This window comes from Babylonia areolata, chromosome 1, assembly GCF_041734735.1.
Source record: "Babylonia areolata isolate BAREFJ2019XMU chromosome 1, ASM4173473v1, whole genome shotgun sequence".
Classification (NCBI taxonomy): domain Eukaryota; kingdom Metazoa; phylum Mollusca; class Gastropoda; order Neogastropoda; family Buccinidae; genus Babylonia; species Babylonia areolata.
In genome coordinates, this window is record NC_134876.1 from 41,886,384 (window position 1) to 41,911,029 (window position 24,646).

Sequence of the window (24,646 nt, forward strand, 5' to 3'; positions counted from 1 at the left end):
TTAGTGTGAAAAAATGTTGGATACTTGGGTTTATGAATCACTGAATGATATAAGAAGAGCAATATTCAAATGTATAACAACTTTGCTATCGAATCAACATATTGTTGAACTGAAAATTAATGTCTTGTTTCACTGATCAAATTTGGCATTCTGAATGATTCTTTGATGTTTGGAAATGTATTTTTCAGGACTGATGCAGCCACTTTAAGATTAAAAGGTGTTGTACAATTCTGTACCATATTGTATTGTATCATTCTGGTCTTCCACAAGTTAATGACAAGAACAAAAAAACTGTCACTGACAAGTAATAGAGTAGGTAGATGTATATCTTACAGCGACTAGTCTGGAGCTGTGCTCGTTTTCCTTGGAGATGAAGTTGCACAGTTCAATGCTGAGATTGTCCTGTGAACAGACACATATCCACAATAATCTGTTAGAATCAAAAGCAAAAAGACCATGAAGTTCAAATAATAAGTGCTAATGGCTTTCTAACTCGGTGATTTTCTTTACAATGTAAAACAAAAAACCATAAAAACTCTCATTTGAGCATGCATGTATTTCACCTTCATCCTCTTTCTTCTCTAAACCATTTAACAAATAATCAAAAATGATCACCATCATCAACTTCTGGAAATGACAACAAACTGTTTACACTGCCATTTAGGAAATCCATGAGCATGATCAGCTCTGCCTCAAAAGATGGAACAAAAATCTGACATAGGTACAGCTGTATGCAGAACTAACACTGTAACAGCATAGTTGTCTCCTGTATAAGAAAATCATTTGAGACTTCTGATGAAAAAAAAAAAAGTGGGATGGATGAGAGAGAAGGGGAGTGGAAAGTGAAGTTGGGGCAGGGGGAATGGAAGAGGGAAAGGGGGTGTGACAGAAACGAGGAAGAGAAGGTAACAAGAGAAACAGTGAACCAGAGACAAGGCAACCAGGCAGCCAGACACCCAGAGATATCACAGAATCAAAGGAACAAGCTAACCAACACAGACTTTCAGGAATCACCTTTATGGCCTCCACTTTGTTGCAGGCCTCTTCATACTCTTCTCTCACTGCGTCAGCTTTGGCGGCTGCTGATGCCATGTTGGCCCCTGGAACGTGGGACTGCCGCACCGCAGAGTTAAATCTGTCATAAAGAACGACAACATCAAAAAAATGTTAGGACAAGGATGGAAGAAAAGTGGTGGAAGTGGCCAACATTCAGATGTTCTGAATCTTTCATGTAAAAAAACTAATTTAGACTAGTGGAGTGATGGCCTAGAGGTAACATGTCCACTTAGGAACCGAGAGAATCTGAGTGCTCTGGTTCAAATCATGACTCAGCTGCCGATATTTTCTCCCCCTCCACTAAACCTTGAGGGTGGTCTGGACGCTGGTCATTCGGATGAGACGATAATCCGAGGTCCTGTGTGCAGCATGCACTTGGCGCACGTAAAAGAACCCATGGCAACAAAAAGGTTGTTCCCGGCAAAATTCTGCAGAAAAATCCAAATAAAACTGCACGCAGGAAAAAATACAAATAAATGGGTGGTACTGCAGTGTAGCAATGCTGGGGAGAACAGCCCGAATTTCACACAGAGAAATCTGTTGTGATAAAAAGAAATACAAATACAAATAGGAATAATGTGCAATTGTGGAATGTGCAATTTTGAAAAAAGCATCATACCACTGCCCAGATTAACGGCACAGGTATAATAATGATACTACTACTACTTCTACTACCTACTACTAATAATGATGATACACTGTCTTAATTTATGGCATTTATGTATCATAATATTAAGAATACTACTACTAATAACAATAATTAAAAAATATATATACACAGCACTGAATCTTGTGTGGAAACAAATCAAAGCACCATGGTTTCATGTATATTTGGCAGTAACCACCAGAGATCGCTGATAATTCTGCTGCCCCCCCAAGGCCCCCTCCCCCCAACAATTTCTGATGGCTACCATGACACTTCTCCATCTCACCATCTTCACATGTCTGAAAGGCCATGATGGTCTGGACACGAAGTGAATATTCAAAATACATACACTCAGCAACTCACAATAACTGCAGTGCCAGAAACAAAAATACTGGCTGGTAAATGAATGAAAGGGACTCGGCATAATTTCAAAATGCTGTGATCAGGAGCACAAAAAGCACTTTACGATATACAAATATTTATTGAAGAAAGGCAAACAGTAGCCGAAGAGACTCAGAGACAAGAGAGGTGTTACTGCTATGCAGTATTGACAAAATGAACCACTGTCATTAAAGTGTTTTCCTGTGGGAATGTGTGTATGCTTGTGTGGTAATGCAAAAGCACACTGCTCATGCATAAACACGATCTTGCACAATGTATACATGCAAGATAGGGTTTCTAAATATATGGATGCATGTGTGTGTGTGTGTCCATGTGTGTGTGCATGTGTTAATATCTGCAAGCCTGGCCTGTGTTACAAGCAAAACAAAAGTTCAAAACCACAGATTTAATTAAAAAAACAACAAACCCCCCCAAACCCTCTAGATATTACCGAATATATAACAAAATGATGAGACAAACTTGAATGAGGACTTACCTATTCTTGGCAGAGTCCATGTCTAATGTTGATTTGTTCAACTGTTTCCGAAGCTTCACTATGCTTGGAATGTCAACCTGCAACACATAAATATAATATACAAAATCTAAAAACAGTCGAATGCTATCATTCTTATAGATGAATCTAAATATCAGATTAATTCAAAAACTCACATGTATATCTTATATTTCAGTAAATAACATTATCTCCATGATGGCAAGAAAAACAAAGGCAAAGCACACCTACCTCCACGATGACATGAAAAATGAAGGCAAAGCACACCTACCTCCATGATGACAAGAAAAGCAAAGTCAAAGCACACCTACTTGGCATCTCTGTATGACTAACACAGAAAAAAGAAAGGCACAGCACACCTACCTCCGCTATGACAAAAAAATAAAAGGCAAAGCACTCCTACCTCCGCTATGACAAAAAAATGAAAGGCACAGCGACATACTTCACATCTCTGTATGACTAACAAAGAGAAGAAAAAGAAAGGCAAAGCACGCCTTTCTCCGCTATGACAAGAAAAGGAAATGCAAAGCATGCCTACCTGGCATCTCTGTATGACTAACACAGAGAAGACTAGCATTAATTACAGAGTAAATTCCCTTCTTTACTATCTGCACCAAAACGTTTGCAAAATAAATAAAACTTCCATGCTGAGCAAAAGAAGTTCCTGTTTGAACAGAAAATGATAATGACTTCTCTTGTTGGGTCAGAATATCAGATCAAAGTGCCAAGTTTAGAGAATACAAAAAGTATAAATATAACAGTAAATGCAGTTTGCATATAATTAGGCTTCATTTTTAATTTTTTTTGTGCCTATCCCAGAGGTGCAATATTGTTTTAAACAAGATGACTGGAAAGAACTGAATTTTTCCTATTTTTATGCCTAATTTGGTGTCAACTGACAAAGTATTTGCAGAGAAAATGTCAATGTTAAAGTTTACCATGGACACACAGACACACACACAGACAACCGAACACCGGGTTAAAACATAGACTCACTTTGTTTACACAAGTGAGTCAAAAATGAAAGGCAAAGCACGCCTACCTCTGCAATGACCTGCAGCGGTGTGAGGACCTCCTTCTCTATGTCCAGCTCACACTGCAGCTCCTCTCGGGCCAGCTGTCCCTCACACTCCCCACACTGCTGGCATATGCTCCTGGCCACACAGGGAAAGTCAGCATCATCAATTCAAATGTGTATGTGTGCGTACATGCATGCATGCAAATGTGTGTATGTGCACGGGCACACATTTTCACATGTGTGAGTGTGTACATGTAGCTCTTTTTTTTAAATTTTAAAAAAAAATCTTTAATTCAACCAATTACCTTCTACTTTCAGAAGATTATATTTTAATGTGTTTGCTTTTTCATTTGTTCATTTATTTTATTTGGTTTTATGTTAATGCTTCACAAAAAATATAGGATAAAGATCTCAAGACCTGACCAGCTTATTAAGTTTATGTAAACGGTCAGGCATGTCCTTTTTTTTTTTTTTTCCAAATAGATATGGTGTATCGTAAATGGATCAGTCCACACGCGCTGATACCTTGAAACTGAAAACAGTACTGCTAGATTATACCTAAATTAGTAAATACTCACAAAATAATAACATTTTCTGATCCATAATGAACACATCCATATAACCCCATTTAAGACATGAATCTCTTATCTCCAAATCGTCAGTGTTGTTTCTTATTCACAAAAATCACAGCATTATAATTTCTGACCCAAAATAGTTAAAAACATAAAATAATTTCTTTTCATATTATTACTTACGAAACAACTGATGGAAAATTATAAAGCAAGCTACATTACGAAAGTGTTTTTACCCACCAAAGCCTCGGTAAAATAAAACAAGCAAGCTTACAAAACTTAAAGCCATTCTCATCAATCCAGTATCATTACCATCTATACATAATAATATTATTCACTATCATCACTGATTACAAAGGCCAAATTCACTACAGCGTTAAATGATGAGTAACACTGATGCTTTCAATTAAATTTCAGAATCAGCATCAATAAAATGTTTCCTGTAAAACTGAAGCAGGGAAACTAAAGAAAGACCAAGGTACAGAAATACTACAGCATACAAATTACAATACCACACATGCATCTTTCACATCACCAACAGAAAAACAGGAAGCAGATCACTGAGGGGTCAGCCGAAAAAGGCTCGCCCTGCAGCAACAGACATAAATGCAAGAAGATACAAGGCTTACACATCTATGAGGCAGAAACATTAATCTTCAAATGATTCTGGGTGTACATACCCTAACAAAGTCTCTGTGCCAAGCAGTGTTCCTGATTCAATCAGGGTGTGACTCAGGTGGGTCTCGGGCAGCTTTTTCTGAAGGATATATACCAGAATGAGAAACACAATCCAATCTATACTGTAACCAAAACAAAAAAAATCACACACATTATTTTACAAATTAGTGTAACAGAGACAGAAAGCGCCACTTATATTCAGAGAGACTGACAGCCAGAGACAGGAAGAGTAAAAATCAAAATTATACAATTGCCTTTATGAGAGAGAGAGAGAGAGAGAGAGAGAGAGAGATAGAGACAGACAGACAGACAGACAGACAGAGACTGAGACAGAGAGACAGACAGAGAGAGAGACAGACAGAGACAGAGAGACAGACAGACAGAAACAGAGAGAGAGAATGCAAATGCGAAATGTTTTATTCAGCTTAGGCCAAGGCCCCTTACTGAAGGGGGCAATCATACAGCAACAACACAAGGAGAGAACGAACGAATGAACGAACTAAATTTTATTTTACAAGGGTAAAGGAGTAAGCACAAAGTACTTGTTTACATCCAGCCCTCTGGGCATAAATAATAATTGGAAAAAAAGCAACAAAAAAACAACAACAACCAAAAACCCCCCCAAAACAAAAAAAAAGGCGACAGTCAATTCACAACACCAACTTCAAAATTGCATAAGCATGTGCAAACATAAACATAGAACTTATGTACAATACAATATCGCGATAGATGAATAACAACAAGGACAATAGGGTAGGGGCATGGTAGAGAGTGGAAGGAAGAATGGACAAGGGGAAGAGTAAAGAAGGTATGGAGGCTGACAACAGACAGATATAGTGACAGTGACAGTGGAGAGACATAGAGAGAGACTGACAGGGGAGGAGAGAGGCGTATATATATTGACAATCTATACATGTTTTTTGTTTATAATTGATATGTGTCACATAATCACATGTTTTTCAATAAAAGTGCACGATATATGTTTTTAAAGTTAGGGATGCTTTTTACAGTGTTTACATTGAGACATGATAATAATTCATTCCATAAACAGCCCCCTGAATAAGACAGACTAGATTTAAAAAGATTGATCCTTGGAAGTGGTACCATAACTTTATGAAGATGATGATGAGTGTTGGTTACAAATTTATTCTTCAGTGAGGGGGGAGCAAATCCAGACATGATTTTGAACATAAATAGACCTTTGTTAAATAGAAGTTTTGTTTTCAGTGGGAGGATATCAAGAGCTTTATAATCAGATACAGTCCATGATGAAGATTTTAAAAGAATCATTTTACAGAGAGAGAGAGAGAGAGAGAGAGAGTCAGAGACCGGAAGAGAAAACAGCTACTTTTAATTTCAGTCTCGTGTCATCAGTACATGCTCGTGTGACCACATGAACTTCCTCATGTCTTTTTTCTTCCTGATACTGAACACCTGCTCATTATGTGTTCCGATTAAAAACACAAAATGTTCTTTTTTTTATAATGCATATAAAATTACAAGTGACATAGTGAGAACAAGTACAACATATAGAAAGTGTATGCATGTGCAGACATCTGTGTGTGTTCGCATGCATGTGCACAAACGCATGTGTATTCATCTTTATTAATCTGATCTTATTTATTAGCAATTTTTGTTTTTGACATATCCATTGGGGGATCTAGACAGTCATAAACAAATATACACAAAGATTTCAAAGTTAATAAAAAGTAATATAATTTACCACAAACTAGAACATGAAGATGTATTGTAATAAAATGTATGAGCTATCTCAGCAGCATGGTTTGCTCTGCATTAAGAATTCTCCAAACTCTATGGAACTGAATTTTCAACAGACTTTCGGAAATTCCCATTTCTAAGCAAACTCTGTTCTACTAGGAACATTCATGATGCAACCTAACCATGAAATACAGAATACATATGTCTAAATCAGTTAAAATCTGGCCTCATAACACATCTGTACAAATATGCTTGCATGCGTGTGTGTGTGTGTGTGTGTGTGTGTGTGTGCATGAGTGTGTGTGTGTGTGTGTGTGTGTGTGCTCTTTGTCATAGCCACACTAAGATGGCAGAATGGTTAAGATGCTTATTTGCCAATACAGTGTCTGTGAAGGTCTGGGTTTGAATCCTGCTCTTGCCCTTTCCTGTAAGTTTGACTGGCAAATCAAACTATGCATCTAGTTATTCGGATTCTGACACGACAGATCTAGGTCCTGTGTACAGCATGTGCTTGATGCACTGAAATAGAACTAACAGCAACAACAGTGTTGTCCTCTGGCAAAATTCTGTAAATAAAATCCACTCAGATAGGTACACACATCTCTCTCTCTCTACATTATATATATTTGTGTGCACTCAAGCCCTGACAAATATGTTGAGTTAGACTGCTGTCAGACATCTGCCGAGCAGTTGTGGTGTTTACATGTATGGATTTGTCCGAATGCAGTGAAGCCTCCATGAGAAACTGAAACTATAGTGCCCTGTATTAATAAATAGTAAAGAGTGGTAACTCGCTCCGCGGACAAGGGGCACAATTTCAAGTCAATGCTGCTTATGCTACCAATTTAGCTAGCAGACAGGTAAATAAAAGGTACTAAAAGGTACTTAACTCTCCAAGCCTCATTATTCTATGATCATTGTGCCCTGTGTTGTTCATTTCTAAAGCCTCATTATTTTTCTTCCACCCATATTGATGTTAATCATTAGCGCTCAGGGCACCTGTGCTGAAGCAGTAGAGTGCATCGTAAATGCCAACTATTTTCATTACTGTTGTTATCATTCAATGGTTTTTCACCACTGACCAGCCGTTTCTCAGGGTCAGTGCCAGGTGGTGCCTCCAGCAGGCCGTTGACCTTCTTGATGAGGTTGTGGGTGACCTGCCGCACCACCTCCATGCGCCTCTCATTGCCCTGCTGGTCCTCGCTCAGCACCTCCGACTTTTCAGCCCTGGGGGACCAAAAAAAGTGCATGCCTTTTATGTTTGTGAGGTGTGTGAGTGAGTGAGTGAGTGAGCGAGCGAGCGAGCGAGAGTGTGTGTGTGTGTGTTTGAAAGGGAGAGAGAGAGGGCTTGTGTGAGTGTGTGTCACTCTGTGTGGTGTGTCAGTCTGTGTGAGTTGGGGGGGGGGGGGGGGGGGGGGGTAGGGGGGCGGTGGGGTGTATGTGACACAGAGAGAAAGAGCTGAGGAGAGAAGAGAGACAGAGACAGAGACACAGAGAGACAGACTGAGATAGACAGGCAGGCAGGCAGACAGAAAAAAAAAAGACACACAGAGAAACAAACAAACAAACAAAGAACATGTTTATTCAAACTGAAATATGTGAATACTTCCTCAAAACAAGCATTAGCTGTTGGGGGAAAATGAAATAATATATTTAGATTTGCTTGTTTGGTGAGTTTTGAAAACTGGTCAAAATGGATGGGCTACTGGGAACCAAGCTTTCCACAGACAAATACAAGCATAAGGGAGGTTTTCATGAAAAAGCGGTTAAATTTCACATTTCTTGAATGTTAAGGGCATTGTCTGTTTTCTTCTCTTCAATACACAATGCATTAAGATTGGGAGAGAGAGAGAGAGAGAGACAGACAGACAGACAGACACAGAGAGAGAGAGAGAGAGAGAGAGAGAGAGAGAGAGAGAGAGAGGGAGAGAGAGTTACTGATTACAGATAATAATTCATCTTCATGACTATGAGAACAGATTTAAAGCCCATTCCACACAAACACACATAATACACACACTCGCTCACACATCTTGTAGAAATTGTACACATCATTCACAGGCCATTCCTTTTACTTTCCCAGGTTTGCACAAGTACTGGTACATAATGAGTCATAAAGTGAATATTAACAAAGCCTGAAAACAATTTCCTATTTCTAAGAACTATAGCCACAGGCATAGGTCATGATTTACATTCCACACTGTCTCTTTTCCCACTGCCACATCATTCTGCTCTCTTAAAGGGAAACAGAATTTCATGCATGTGTGCGTGCATGTGTGTTTTATGACAGTTGAAAAGGAAGTTGGTCATACTTTCACAGTAATGATGCCAGCACAAATTAAAGGTTGATTTTATTTTCAGACATCAAGACAGAATTGCAGACTTAATTAATTCCTTTGTAATGTATTCTGAAGACACTGACAGTGCTGTCAGCAGATATGACCATCTCTTTCAATGGAATGTGAGATAGCTAAGATTGAACTGTGTGGCCTAATCTCTTCTTTGTTCATTTGAGGTCAAAGCAAATTGAAACTCTGGATCAGGACTGAGAAACACACACACACACAGACACACTGACACACACACAATTTACTATTCGTTAGTGATCACACCATCTCCCATTTTGGGAGATTGTAATGATAACCACGACACAACAGCAGCTGGTTTTACTCAATCCTATGATCAGTCAGATGGCATCACTGTCATAATGACTTTATGATACAGCATGATTCTCTTTTCCCCACTTTTAAAACCAGTCATATATGCAAGAATGTTTAGCTTCAGTCAGTCAGTCATGGTTATCATATTACTTTGTTATCACTATATCAGGGATGTATGTATAATATTTGCAAGAATGTTTAGCTTCAATCAGTCAGTCTTGGTTATTAAATTATTTTGTTATCACTTTACCAGGGACGTATGTATTACCATCTGACATATATATATATATATATATATATATAGTAATCACTAATTCACATCCTCTCAAAAAGACAGCTGAGGCTGTTGCACTAACAAAATTTCATGTTTCTCCCTACACACACACACACAAACATAATAAAGTGATGATATACAAAATGATAAACACACAAAGAACAATTAAAATGCCATAAACTGTACTGGTGTCAACAAGTACAATGCAGACAGACTGGAAAAGACAGAAACCAAAAGACATACTAGGTGGTGGGACACATGGCAGCCAAGCACTTTAAAAACAGATGTGCACGTCTGAATGATAATACAATGATGTAAGTATTCATGTGCACAATGTGTATCACTATCTGTGCACGGTTACGTGGATGTATGCTTGTGAAGATTGGTACAAGCTTCTGTACACATAACTGTTCATATGGGGCAGAGGAAATGATTACCTCAACTAGAAAGGGAAGCGGTGAATGTCAGGAGAACAAAATTCGTCAGGACATAGTAATTTGTCTAAAGTATACACCACTTTAAGTGGAAAGCCCTAAGTTGAAGACTACTGCTAGTACTACAATGAAGAACATTCTTGTCACATGAATCACCAGCTTCCCTGTTTCACTGCTTCAAGGCTTCTAGTACTGTGGGCCAGGAGCCAGTTTCTATCTCACTCCAGCACTCATTGGATGCCCTGTTGAGAACAATTTGAGGCCTATTTATATCCTTAAATGTATACCATCATAATGAGAGCTTAAAACTCAGCACACCTTCCAAATTAAAAGAGAGCAAAACCCTCCATTCTAGCCAACAACAGTGTAGCTAATTTTTTATTTATTTATTTATTTATTTATTTTTTACAAATATGTGACTGTGAGAGTGTGAATGAGAAACACCAATCAGATGTGATTACAATTAAACTCATTCACCCACTACAACTTGCATACTATAAAAGCCTGTCTTGTTCTCCATCAGGCTACCTCACGGGACTGAAAGCATGTATACACCATGGATTGTATGCATATATGTGTGTGTGTGTGTAACATTTTCTGACACATTTAATAATTTATACATGCATACAATATTGTAAGTACTGTTGTACATTTACGTTTATGTGTGCATCACTGCACATGATTGTTACAAGGATGTAATTATGTTTGTGTAATTCAATATAAATTCATAAATTAAATACATGGCAGGGGAAATGATAACTTGAACTGAGGAGGAAGCTGTAACATGGATGTTGATAAACAAAATGTGTTCAGACAATCCCTTCCTAAGACAGTAAGAGTGTTAAAAAAATTATTGAGTGTTCAATCCAATACAGAGAAAAAAAGGTATGCAATCTGATATATCTCCCTTTGGCTGGCTTTGATAGAGAGAAAAAGTTCTTATCAGAGAAAAAGTTCTTATAATCAGAGAAAAAGTTCTTAAAAATTTTGCACAAAGTTGCAATGTCTTCACTGAATTCTTGGCTCTACAGACAGGCCTAAAATTTAGCATTCACAAACACACACTCTCTTTCTCTCTTACTACAATTTTATGGTCAACATTGCAAATAACAGTGTGTTTAAACTTTATCAAATATAAAATATATGACAGCAAATAAAGAAAAAAAAGGTTTTCCTTGTTCTTCTCACCCCTTCCCATCCATTCATGTATCCTTTATTTTATTCATTTATTTATTTTTGGATGTTAATCCGGTCTTTGCTGCGATCTTGCTCTTCCAGTTCCACATTTGCCATTGGAATTTATTTGACAATCTATTCACAATAATTGTATTCATTCAAACTACATTCTTTTTGAAATAAAAAAAAGGCAACATAATAATAATAGTAATATTTATGAATACACAATTTACCAACTTCAGATTGGGTTCAAGTCCAACTAGCTTTGCTTTCCATCACTTTGATTTTCAGCTGAAACAAACTTGTTCTCATGTATTATCACTAACTCACCACCATCTTTACAGTCACAGTGATGGTAATCACAACACATGATAATATCAAGACTTAAGTGCTGTCCGGACATGATGTCCAATACCACAGTTTGTGAAAGCAGGACAACAATGAAATTTCCTCAGCTCTTACTACTCTGTCTCATTTCCTTCCGGCTTCTAGTTTTTGTTTAAGGAAGAAAAGGAAAACTGCATTACATCATTTACATGAGTGAGTTATCCTATGTTTTAGAATGTAAATGAACACATTTTAACTTTAAAGTGGAACTAGAGCAAAGAATCCATTGCATGAAAGTACAGAGCTTTCTGTCTATCTCTCCATGTTTATAAATCAATCTGATTCTCTGTGTAGTGATACATGCAGGGATGTCAGTCTGCATGTGAGGTTCTATAAAATTCTATTTATCTATCTAATGATTTGAATAAATGTAAGCAGGTGTTCATGCACCTGTATATATATTAGTATTTTTCTGTTGGCATGCATAAGAATACGAGTATGAATCATTAAATGTAAAAATGTAATTGTGTAGCATGCATTTAAATATGAGCATGAATGTTAAAATGTAATTTCTGTGTACCCACATGCACACACGTGTACATGACTACATGTTTACAAACATGTGTATACAAGTACCATCTGCTGAATTTTGCTCACGAGCATAATGATTGTAACTGGTTGTCAAAGAGTGAGTATGCATGTGTCTGTGTGTATTTGTGTGGTGTGTTTATGTGTGCCATTTATGTGGTGTGTTTATGTGTGCCATGGTGTGCTTTTGTCTGTAGATTCTTTCTTTTATACAAATTTCATTTCCAATAATTTATTTTAGTGCAATACAATAAAATCCTTTTTTGGGGGGGTGGGTGGGGGTGGGGGCTGGTGAGTTCAAACAGAAATAAAACCCATAAAACATCCAATTCTGTGCAACAATTACAGCTACTTGCAAATGTACAGTCAAGTTTTATGATGAGAAAGAGAAGGGTGGAAGGTGGTAATCAAACTTGAACAGACAGACCAACATCTTTTGAAATCATTATTTCTAAAATTAGGGCATGGAGACTGCAAAAACTATGTAAATTTTGTACATGTATCATTGTATGTATATAATATGTATACAAAACAAAAGTCGCAATAAGGGGAAGCTATGTCAGATAAAGTCAGCCAGTTATTGAAAAGAAAGAAATGGCAAATTCCACAATTTTTCCCCTCAAGATGGAATGAGTACAATAATACTAGGATCTTCACAACACCAGTCACACAGAGGAGTGGACAGGAAATAATGTGGACATAGCCCCAGCAATATATCCTACATACTCAGTTAATCAATACTTTGATGACATCTTATTCCCAGTCCAGTATCATTTTATAGATTATCCATTGTCAACCTTGTATCCATAGCAGTGTGCTAAAAAATGCGCACACACATATAAAATCTGCTAACATATAAAATCTGATGGTGTATGTGTATAATAATTATTTACACCATCATATTTATAAATTTTAATCTGTTCTGCTTTCGCTAGTTTCAATCAGGTTGAAAACTTAACGTAATAGCTAATCATGTTGTATGCTTATTGAATTGCTGGTATCTGCCTCCTTTGGTGGTGGTCGTATGTGTGTGTGTGTGTGTGTGTGTGTGCCATTGACATGTGTAAGTCACACTCACTGTCTCACTTTGTGCAAGCCTCACCATGTGTGTGTGTGTGTGTGTGTGTGTGTGTGTAAGTGTGTGTGTGTGTGTGTGTGTGTGTGTGTGTGTGTGTGTGCACATACATATGTATGCAGACATGTACATGTATCATGAACGAGTTTATGTGTGTACATGTGTAAATTACACACAGAGACAGTACACACTGACACATAAACAAACTGGTATTGTGAGAGAGGGTCGGATAGGGGGGTTAGAGGTGGTCAGGAGAGAGAGAGAGATGGTCAGGAGAGAGAGAGAGAGAGAGAGAGAGAGAGAGAGAGACAGAGACAGAGACAGAGAGTGTGTGTGTACAAGAATTGATCAGTATTTCAAAATGTGGAGTTATCAAGAGGCTGAATGTTGTGGATGATCCACTGCATCTATCACACACGTTCAAGATTCTTTCGAAGTTACCAGCCACCAGTTTCCATGTGTGCCCGAGTAACACTGACTGCTGTGTTTTTGATTTCTACAACAAAACTTGCGTTCGTGCAAATGGCACGCGCGTTCCACAACCACCTCTTTTCCCGTATCATCAAAACACTGCCTTTCGCAGTTCTCATTTCAATCTTGCCCATACTGTTTGCCGAGGGGTGTACCCACCTTCCGAAATTCTGGTCTGCAAACTGCTTCACGCGCAAGAAATTCTTGCGCAAATTTTCTTTCTTCCACATTTTGAGGAAAAACGAAGAGCTGGTTCCTCAGACAAAAGTCACAATCATCGCTACTGTTCTCCAACAGACGACTACAGCACGACACCAGTGAAAAAACAGAAAAAAACTTCTGCAGCAGCAGACACTTTTGACAAGGAAGTCGGCGCTGTCTTCGGAAACCGTGGGTTTACACACCATCAACAAAGTAGCTGTGTAAAACTGATGAGTTTCCTCAAGTAGCTTATATGCACAAAAGATTTCTCTTCGTTCATGTCAAGCAAAGTTTGATTTGTTTGCTTGTTCGCGAGTTTTTGTTTGTCGCGTTTTATTTGTTATCATTATCAACTTTCTATGAATGGCACAGGATGACAACTAGATTTATACGGAGCCGCCAGTACTGCGGACCATGCCGGGTTTCAGTTCAGCCGGCCCTGAGTCATTGTTTGTTTTTTGCCGGTTTTCACACAGACACACACACACACACACACAGACACACAGACACACACACACACACACACACACACACACACACACACACACTGGCAGACACACGCGGCTATAGCAGCAGACACCTTGGACACCTTTAAGTCTAGGGTGCCCCCAAATCAGTAGTTAATTAGATAATAGGTCCCCTACCCCCCCTCCTCTTCCCCACCCCCTCTCTTACCCTAATATTTTTGGGTTTTTTAAATTTATTTTTGGGGCCCTGCTGTCTTAGATCAGCAAGGGACCGGCTCGCTCGGAAGGGCGAAAAGTGAAGTGATAGTAGCCTGCCGGAGAACCCACTTACAGTAGGACTAAGTTTTCATCCTCACTAATAGGTCTGTCACTTTCTGTAGCTTGTTTTTCTTTCATTGCAACCCAACAATAACGGCGTAAAAATCAAATTGATGATTGTGGCCGTCAACGCAGTGAAAGTGAAAGAGTGACACACACACACACACGCTGACACCGACGGTGGCTGGCACACACTAACTCGAGTCAGGCACACCGGCACAGGCACTCACACTGACCGTCAGTCAGCTCGGACACACACATACACACACACAGACACACACACTGCACACACATACACACACACACACACACGCACGCGCGCGCGCACACACACACTGACACACACACACACACGTGACACACACACGTGACACACACAAGTGCCAAGTTTGAAGTTTTAATTATCCTTTCACTCCAGTATTGGAGTATGGAGGATTACTGCAAAATAATCTTGTCATGCCCAGAACAAATATTTCCAAATACACAACAATGTCACATGAAAGTTGAGAAAACACAAATGTCTTTTGATTCCAAAAGTGCAGCTAGGCAACATTGATTTGCAAATATAATCATCTCACTCAGTTACAGCTAAAATGACTTTTTTCCAGTGCCTCCTTTGAGCATATTACAAAAATTAAAAACCGATTTTGGAGACAAATATTTTTAGGAACATATCTGTTTCGTAACTGATCATAACTGGGACATTCTATTATAAAATGAAACTCATCCCCAATCACAGACATGTTACAAACCTTACAAAGCCGTAACACACACTGGCAAACACACACACACACACACATATGACGTGACACACAAACGCCCGCGCGCTCACACACACTGACGCAGCACACATCCCGACACAGCCTGCAGTGAGCGCACGCACGCACACACACACACTGATGCACACACTCCGGCTGGACACACACGGACACACTATAAACTCACACTGGCAGACACAGACATGTTGACAGACACTGAGACAGACAGACAGACACACACACACACACACACACACACACACACACACACACACACGCGCCTACTGTATGCACTGACGGCACACACAGAAAGACACACACACACGCGCACACACCTCAAGTGTCAACGAAATGCTTGAGTCGTTGAGCTGGTCCTCGAGTCTCTGGAGAAGCGACGCAAGACCTCCAGGCTCTCGATGCTGTACAAAATGTACACCAGTCAAGCCCACTGTCCAAAAACTCAAAAGGAAACTCCCACTGCCACCAACTATTTTCTATTATCACAACTGAGCAGAACACAGTACAGAGGCTCTTCATTTTTTTTTTAGGACAGATGGAACTGCTGCTCCAAGAATCTGTGTGCCAAAACACTTGATACTGTTGTGTCAAGGGTCTCCACACCCCACCCACACCATGCCACCTCCCCACCCTACACCTCCCCACCCCCCTATCCGCTGCCTTCTCCCCTGAACAGCAGTACGTGGAATAATACCACCTTCACCTCTTCTTCAATGAAGATCAACTGCACAGTATTAGCAGCGAAACCGTGTGGGGCCCTCAACAACCAAGAAGAAGAAGATTTTTTTTCTGCCCCATTTCAATGGCATTACTCCCACGCCGCTCATTTAGATTCCCCCATACACGGCCACACCCGGGTTCGTCCGTCGCAGCGTCGGCAGTCCACAGGGAACTATCGATGTTAGGTCGCCAGGAGGCCACACACCAGAGGAGACCCTGCACTGCTGCTGAGTCACTCTGTTTTAACGTACTTAGGACACCACCTACTAAGCCCCCTACTAACGACAATAATGGCTTAGTCGCGGAGCCAGACTGAGTGAGCGTCCCTCCGAGAGTGGAGACCGCCACCACGTCCCTCAAACAACAGCCACCCATGAATCTGCTGACACTGACGACATTGACAGGACTCACCCCAAGCACGGAAGTGGAGGGGTATCGAAACTGAGGTCACCATGAGAGCAGGGTATGAAAGGCCACAGACTTTGAGACTATTTTGTTTTATATTGATGACGATGAAGGAGGAGGAGGATGACGATGATGACGACGATGTTGCTATGGAGCTCCATTTTGGTTTGGGACTGCGTGACAAGGCTGTACTCGACGCTTCCTGTCATAATGATATCCCGGCGTTAACCAGGCCCGAGAGATACAGACACTTGCAGTGTTAGTCAGGTATTTAGAGCAACACACCCAAAGAGGCATCCTTGAAGTGGATGACACTCAACTGTGTGGTCCCAGTCTCCCCATTTAAGCCCACAGCACACTCAACTCTGGGTAGGAGCCGGCCACGGGCCGAAAAACCCACCTCCGCTGGGATTCGAACCCGCGTCCTCCCAGCCGTCAGTCCGCGACGCTAACCACTTCGCCACGGCGGCTGGTTAGAAGAAGAAGATTTCGTAACCGTGACGTAGCAGAAGTTAGAAAAGCGGAAAAGTCACGTTGAAATGGCTGATTGAGGGAGTTGGAAGAGGGACTGATGCAGAATGAAAAGGAGGTTGAGCCGTCACAGTGTCCAACCCGAAGTATGTCGTGCTGCCCTGAACGGCCATTGAGTGAAAATGGTAACTCATATTCTGCCGCTCACTTTCTCGCAAAATTATTATGCTATGAGGGTGGCTAAATATAGCAGAGTGGTGCAGGGTAGTTGGTTTTTGAAATCAACCATTCGTCCACCTGGAGGTTTTTGAAAAAAAAAAAAAAAAGAAAAAAGTTTAAAAACTTTATATGTAATCATTTCCTGGTCGACATGTCAGTTGGTTAAGACCGGTTCGTGCCGGCGGGCTTTTACGTTCCCCTATTTGTTAAAACGCATACACAAGAGCAAGTAAAAAGCGCCAGCGGTGCATTACAGATCCCGTAATCCACTTTCAGTGGGCCGTGTAATAACTTAAAATGGAAATACAAATACAACCAGTACGGACGCAACCACACTCACTGTGGCCCTGTCCAACCAAATTGAAGAGCGCTGTTGCCAGCATGTTTGATGAAAACGGTCACTGATAAACTGACGTGAAAACTGCACTCATACAAACGGCCGGGGAACATGCCAACTTGTAGAGCTTAAACAGCAGACTGACAGCAATCACGGAAGAAGAAGAAGAAGAAGAAGAAGAAGAAGAAGAAGAAGAAGAAGAAGCCATTCAAGACTTGTAAAACAGCAGACTGACAACGACCACAGAAGAAGAAGAAGAAGAAGAAGAAGAAGAAGAAGAAGAAGAAAACAATTGCATCGATGCATATGATGTCAAAATTGGTGGATCTCATATTCATTGTTCAATAGCTCGACTGATTTGTACGTTTTCCATCCTTATTGCAAGAGAAACACAACTAAAGGCATGAGCGATGCGCACGGCACCCTCCACTCCACAAACACACACCCACACAACGTGGCACCCACACGCACGCACGCACGCACACGGAACACACACACACACACACAAACACACTTGCGCGCGCGCGTGCACACTGTACGCGCGTGCGCGCGCGTTAAAGCACTCTTTCTTGCGTGAATCTTTTTTCCATTGATTCTCTTGCCTTCATATTGACTGATTGATTCATTGATTAATCGATTGATTGTTTGAGCTCTATCTATCTATCTATTTCCCAGACTATATAACTTGTATTAAAAGTTGTGTGCTCCTGTACAACCGACAGACTAAAATCACATAGTAGCTGTACATATAGTCGCCAAGTCTTTATCGGTTATTTCCGTCACAAGGAAATGATGCTTCACACGGCCGTTGTCATCGTGAGGGCAACAGGTTTCTGGGCGTCTGCCAATAGGCCTAGTATAGGCCACCTGTTATGTGTGCTGTTACAAGATGAACATCCATCACACATTGTGAAAAATAACACACACACACACACACACACACACACACACACACACACACGCCTGCCGCACTGCGGACTCGACACACTGAAACACGCACGGACGCACACACACACACACACTGGGACTCACGACGGACGCTTGTGGACTGAGTTTGTTGACACGATGCGCTCTTTAACTTCAATCATATATGATGTCCAGGAAACCGAAGATTACATGATCTCTTGGATCAGTAGGCCTACTTACCAAGTTTAATCTCAAACTATTTGATGTACCGATTACATAATAAGAGGCTTTTTTATTGAAAAAAAGAAAAAGAAAAAAAGGACACACACACACACACACACACACACACACACACACACACACACACACACACACACTGACACACACACGCGTGACAATGGTATGCCGGCTAAGACACAAGCTCCTTGATAACAGCCGTGCCGCAACCGGACCGCATCAGTGAGTCATACCTTAGTATCATCTAGTCCTCACTCACTATCCCTTCCCATGCGGTCCCCTCTCTCTCCGAAGTTACGACTGTCTGAGCCACTCATTTTGCTCGACCAAACATAGACCCGGCAATAGTTGTTAGTAAAACAACACTGCGCTGTCATGAGCCCAAGTAGTACCAACGCCGCAATCATGGTTGATCCGTGATGTGTAAACTGGTTTTTAGCAGTTTGATAACAAAGCCTCAACACACCGACACAAAGACACACACCGACACATTCGGACACACACACACACACACACACACACACACACACACACACACCAAAACACACACACACACTGCCCGGGCACACACACACGCACACACACACACACACACACACACACACACACCACACACCAACACACACTGCCACACACACACACACACACACACACCAACGCATACACACACCAACACACACACACACACACACACACGAGCGCGCAAACACGGAAGGAACTTAATTCCGTGACCGTGCAATTGTTTCCCTTGGACCATGTTTCACGATGCCAACCACGGCGACACCGTGACCTCTATGGGCTGATTTTTTTTTTTTTTTTTTTTTTTTTTTTTTTCGTCTTAAATTTTTTTTTTTTTTTAAACATTTTTAAAATTCCATTTTGATAGGTTGACATTTTACAACAACAACAGCATCTTAATGGACATTTATAAAGAAGAAAAAAATAAACAAAAAACAAAACAAAAACCAACCAACCAAACAAAAAAACAAAACAACAACAAACAAACAAACAAAAAACAAGAACAACAAAAAAAAAACACAACAACAACAAAACACCATAAATACTCTGATAGAAACAGCCAAGCAGCTGGATTATACACTTGTTGGTTATCATCATGGAGTATTATCATTCATTTCTTAAGATCTTACACAAGCTGTCAAGAAATACAAATTGTCAAGTATCTTAGAACACGTTCACAGCAAGTGAACACCTCGATCATTTCTTGTGAATATCAATAAAAAAGAAAATAAACATGGGTTGTCACGCTCTATAAGAGAGCGGACTAGAAACCCCCACCCAGCCCAGCACTAACACCCAGACAACACAAACACAGACTACAACAATCCGGGGTTCACATACATTTGTTTAATCACACAGCCTAGCTTGCCCACAAACAATAACCACAACCCCAGCTGCAACAACACTTAAATAACAATGGATAAATATAACACACACACACACAAAAAACCCACACACACAACAAAAACAGAGCTTTAAGATAAGGAAACAAGCACAACGTTAATGCTGTCGTGACGACGACGACGAACAGTAAGTGACGACGACGAAGAACAGCGACGACGAACACGAAGAACGGCGACGACGAACACGAAGAACGGCGACGACGAACACGAAGAACAGTGACGACGAACACGAAGAGCAGTGACGACGAACACGAAGAACGGCGACGACGAACACGAAGAACGGCGACGACGAACACGAAGAACAGTGACGACGAACACGAAGAACGGCGACGACGAACACGAAGAACGGCGACGACGAACACGAAGAACAGTGACGACGAACACGAAGAACAGCGACGACGAACACGAACAGTGACGCCGAAGACGAAGAGCAGTGACGACGAAGACGAAGGGCAGAACACCCAGACAGCTGAGCGCCAGGCCAGAGAACGCTGGCGACGGAAGCCAGCGGCAGGCGGCAGCAGCCAACGGAGGCCTGGACCAAGGAAGTCAAAGGCAGGCAGAGGGGTTCCCGGGGAGACAGTGGAGGGTCAGTGGAAGAGTAGGGAAGTCCGTGGATAAACACGAAAGTGGGAACACTGAAACCACTTCCAGAAGAGGTACCACTACCCCAAAGCTGGAAGTTCACACAGAGCACACAGAGACCACGACCACTCGGAGGAAACTGATCCCCACTACAAGCGTCCAGACGGGCAAACAGCCCTGAAGAGAGCCAAAGACTGGCACGGCTGCCTCCTCTGACAGTCGCGGGCGAAAAGCCCAGAATCTTGTCATTCGTTGACAAGGAAGAGGCTGATCTCAGTTCAGTGACAGCCTGAACTGAGACCGAGACAGACTGAAAATCTCGTGCCAACCGCACAACCCACACTGCTCTCTAGCTAGATGGGGTGGGCGAACGAGGGGGTTGAGCACTTACTTGTCATGAGATGTGACAACAGCCCCCCTCACAAGTTCAAACGAAGATTGAAACTCAATTATAACCATGTCACACAGAATGACAAACACAATAACACACATTCCCACTGCCGTATCATCCACAATGTCTTCTCAAACAGAGACATATGCCAAGGCACTGCCCTCCTGAAACTAAATGTAAGGAAAAGGCGAAAACAACAACAACAACAACATCAAAACTATGAAGTCTGGAATAACAGGATGAATTGCAAATTATAGAATTGCCAACCTTACCAACTAATTAGTGGTACTAAAAGATCGATACACATGGCCAGTATACAGCTGCCTCATTCAGGTGTTAACACTCAAACTGGGCCGTGTTCAGATCATATTTCATCCAACTCTGGCAGACGACTGAGGAAGTCAGCACCAACGTTTTCTTTGCCAGGAATGGCTTGCACCCTGAACGAGAAAGGCTGCAACTGTAGAGCCCAGCGCGTCAGTCTGCCGCTGACCGTTTTGGCCCTGTCTAGATACTGCAGCGGTGCATGGTCCACCTGGACGACAAACTCCTTCCCGTAGAGGTAGGGTTCAAACCTTTGAATACCCCACACAAGAGCCAGGCATTCCTTTTCAATTGTGGGGTAATTGCGTTCGGCTGGGCTCAATTTCTTACTGGCACACGCCACTGGTTGAGCACCCATACCTTGATCTTGGAGCAGAAGAGCTCCCAACCCCACGTTCGAAGCGTCAGTCCGCAGTATGAAAGGCTTGGACAGATCGGGGAGACAGCAAACTGGCCTACTGCAGAGGATTTGTTTGAGCTGCAGAAAAGCTCTCTCGCAGTACTCATCCCAGATAACTTTGTTTGGCTCCTTGCTCTTGGTTTTCTCAGTCAAGGGAAGAGCGATTTCCGCAAACTGAGGAACGAACCTCCTGTAGAACCCCACGAGGCCCAGAAACCCTCGGAGCTGTCGTTTCGTACAGGGACGAGGTGATTCTCGGATCTTCTCCATTTTTTCTGCATCTGGCCAAATTTTCCCAGCACCCACATGGTGACCCAGATAGTCTAACTCCCTGTGGCCGAGAAAACATTTGGAGGGCCGTGCTGTCAGTTTGCAATCACGCAACCGGGAAAACACGCTGCGTAAGAGCCTTAGATGCCGTGTTTCATCAGCGGAGGAGATGAGAACATCGTCCATGAAGTTGTCCACGTCCGGGCTGTTGAGAGGCAGTACTAACTTCCGCATCATGCGGGAAAATACTGCGCCAGCAGTTTTGAGGCCAAACGGCATTACACACCACTGGAAGTGTCCCTGAGGAGTAGTGAAAGCTGTTTTTGGGCGATCAGCTTCCGCCATGGGGATCTGCCAGTACCCCTTTGAAAGGTCTAGCTTCGAGAACACCTTTTTCCCTGATAACCGGGAAAACAGTGCCTCTACATCTGGCATTGGTTCAGCATCAAACACGGTTATCTTATTGATGCGACGGAAATCGACGCAAAACCGTACCTTCCCATCTTTCTTCTTTACGAGGACGATAGGAGAGGAGTATGGGGACGAGGATGGCTCTATCACGCCCATCTTCAACATTTGTTGGACCTCCTCTTGAATCGTCTCACGTTGGGAGTAGGGCAGTGGATACTGCTTAGCCCTAATAGGGGTGTCGGAGGTGAGATTGAGCGTGCATGTCTCGAGGTTCGTACAGGCAGGCAAGTCAGTGAGAACGTCCCTAAACCCTCGAGTCATTTCACGAATGGCCTCTTTCAATGAGGAGTTATCAGCGGCCAGCACAACATCCTCCGGACCTTCAGTTGCCTCCAGGGGCATGAGTGGAATGTCGCGTTCCACTGTCCTCGTTCCTTCCCAGACCTCTGGGTCTTCAATCACAGCCAGAGCCACAGTCCCTCGAGGAGTGCGCTCAATGTATTCTTTCAACAGATTGGCGTGGTACAGCTTTTCTTTCTCGCCAATCTGAACGCAATAATCTGCGATGCCCACACGACGCAGAACAGTGTATGGACCCTGCCATTCAAGTTCCAGTTTGTTCTGTTTGGTGGGGCGAAGGAGAAGTACTTTGCTCCCCTCAGCGAACTGTCTTTGCTTTGCTTTGGCATCAAAATAACCCTTGTACCGCCTTGATGCCCTTTTGAGGTTTTGCTGAGCAATGGTACAGGACTCTGCGATTCTGTTTCGCAGTTCTACCACGTATTCAGCAGCAGTCTGAATTTCTGGCCTCTCAGGGTGGAGCCAGTGTTCTCTGAGGATCTGCATGGGACCCCGTACTGTTCTCCCATAGAGCAGCTCGAAAGGCGAGTAGCCAGTGCTCTCCTGGGGAACTTCTCTGTAGGCAAATAACAGAGCGGGAATCCAGCGGTCCCAGGCTCGAGGTTTCTCGTGCGATAGTCTCCGCAGCATTGCCTTCAAAGTAGCGTTAAAACGCTCCACCAACCCGTTGCACTGAGCGTGGTAGGGGGTTGTGGTCAAGCCCCGCACAGACAGGAGGCGATAGACTTCCTGCATGACACTGCCTGTGAACTGAGAACCACGATCAGTCAAAACCTCAGCAGGAACACCTGTTCGTGTCCACATGGTGAACAACGCCTCGGCCACAGTTTCAGCCGAAACGTGTTTGAGAGCGACAGCTTCTGGGTACCTGGTCGCATAGTCGACCATTGTTAAAATGTACCTGTTGCCAGACTCAGATGAAGGGGATATAGGTCCTACAATGTCGACAGCTACACGACTGAAGGGCTCTGAAATGAGGGGCATCTTGACGAGTGGCACTTTCGGGACTCGACCCTTAGCTACCGTCTTCTGGCATCTGTCACAAGAACGGACGAAACGCCGAATGTCAGCACACATGCCAGGCCAGTAGAAATGTGGGAAAACTCTTCCCTGCGTGCGCTTAACCCCAAGATGACCCGACATGGGGGCTTCATGGGCAAGAAGCAACACTGTGGAACGCAGTTCCTTAGGAACACAGATTTGGGTTGCTTCCCCCCGATGGTCCTTGAAACGCCGCATCAGTATTCCCTGCTTCCTGAAGTACATGACCTCTCCAGATCGTGTCTTTTTGACGGCTTTAGACACAGCCAGCTCCCGAGCTTGACACAGGTCAGGATCGCTATCCTGCTGATGCTCTAGGTCCTGTCTAGACACATGGATCTGGAAGTCCTTGACAGGCAAGGGAGGTAACTCTTTAGCCCTGGCAGCTGCTTGGGCCCGCGTCTCCACAGCACCCACAAGACTGGCGTCCGAATAAACGGGCACGGGCACTGAAGTGCCATTCCCGCGCCAGGCAGTATTGCCAATAAGGACCTCTTCCACAGGAGCCTCCATTACTGCCACGTCTAGTCTGCCTTCCACGAAAGGAGACTGGAAATCTACTCTGGCGATGGGTAGGACAGAGGTGCATCTCGATTCGGCCAGCACCACACGGACAGTCGCTCCAGTGAAAGAATCTGGACTGACCAGATGGCGTGCAACGACAACCATGTGAGCTCCGGTGTCTCGCAAAGCCGGGACTGAAACCCCGTTGACGAAAGCCTCACATCGTGGCGAGTACTGCTTTGCAGCACAGTTAACGCAAAGAGATGGAGGTGGGGAATGGGAACCCTGCTGCCTAA

At 42.5% G+C, this 24,646-nt stretch overlaps 2 protein-coding genes across 12 annotated transcripts in view; both read right to left on the reverse strand.

Annotated features, from left to right (window-relative positions):
• The window catches only part of LOC143283092 (rho GTPase-activating protein 44-like), a 40,470-nt gene extending 26,515 nt beyond the window's left edge, over nucleotides 1-13,955 (reverse strand). For all 11 annotated transcript variants that reach the window (XR_013055341.1, XM_076589233.1, XM_076589253.1 and 8 more), the window contains exons 1-7: nucleotides 13,746-13,955; nucleotides 7,664-7,808; nucleotides 4,865-4,941; nucleotides 3,637-3,748; nucleotides 2,580-2,656; nucleotides 1,015-1,135; nucleotides 334-402 (exon numbers count right to left, since the gene is read on the reverse strand). Coding sequence is in view for 10 of the 11 variants with exons in the window: in XM_076589233.1 (XP_076445348.1) it covers nucleotides 334-402; nucleotides 1,015-1,135; nucleotides 2,580-2,656; nucleotides 3,637-3,748; nucleotides 4,865-4,941; nucleotides 7,664-7,808; nucleotides 13,746-13,816 (672 nt within the window). In the remaining variant the exon portion in view is untranslated. The remainder of the gene's footprint in view (nucleotides 1-333; nucleotides 403-1,014; nucleotides 1,136-2,579; nucleotides 2,657-3,636; nucleotides 3,749-4,864; nucleotides 4,942-7,663; nucleotides 7,809-13,745) is intronic.
• A 7,449-nt stretch (nucleotides 13,956-21,404) lies between these two features.
• LOC143281938 (uncharacterized) lies at nucleotides 21,405-24,515 on the reverse strand. Its single transcript, XM_076587291.1, has one exon. It carries the CDS (start codon nucleotides 24,513-24,515, stop codon nucleotides 21,405-21,407), a length of 3,111 nt encoding a protein of 1,036 aa, XP_076443406.1.
• Between the last annotated feature and the right edge of the window lie 131 nt (nucleotides 24,516-24,646).

Bases quoted from the DNA above. Each gene is read 5' to 3' on its own strand.
- LOC143281938 (XM_076587291.1), bottom strand. From the start codon at position 24,515: ATGGTTGTCGTTGCACGCCATCTGGTCAGTCCAGATTCTTTCACTGGA.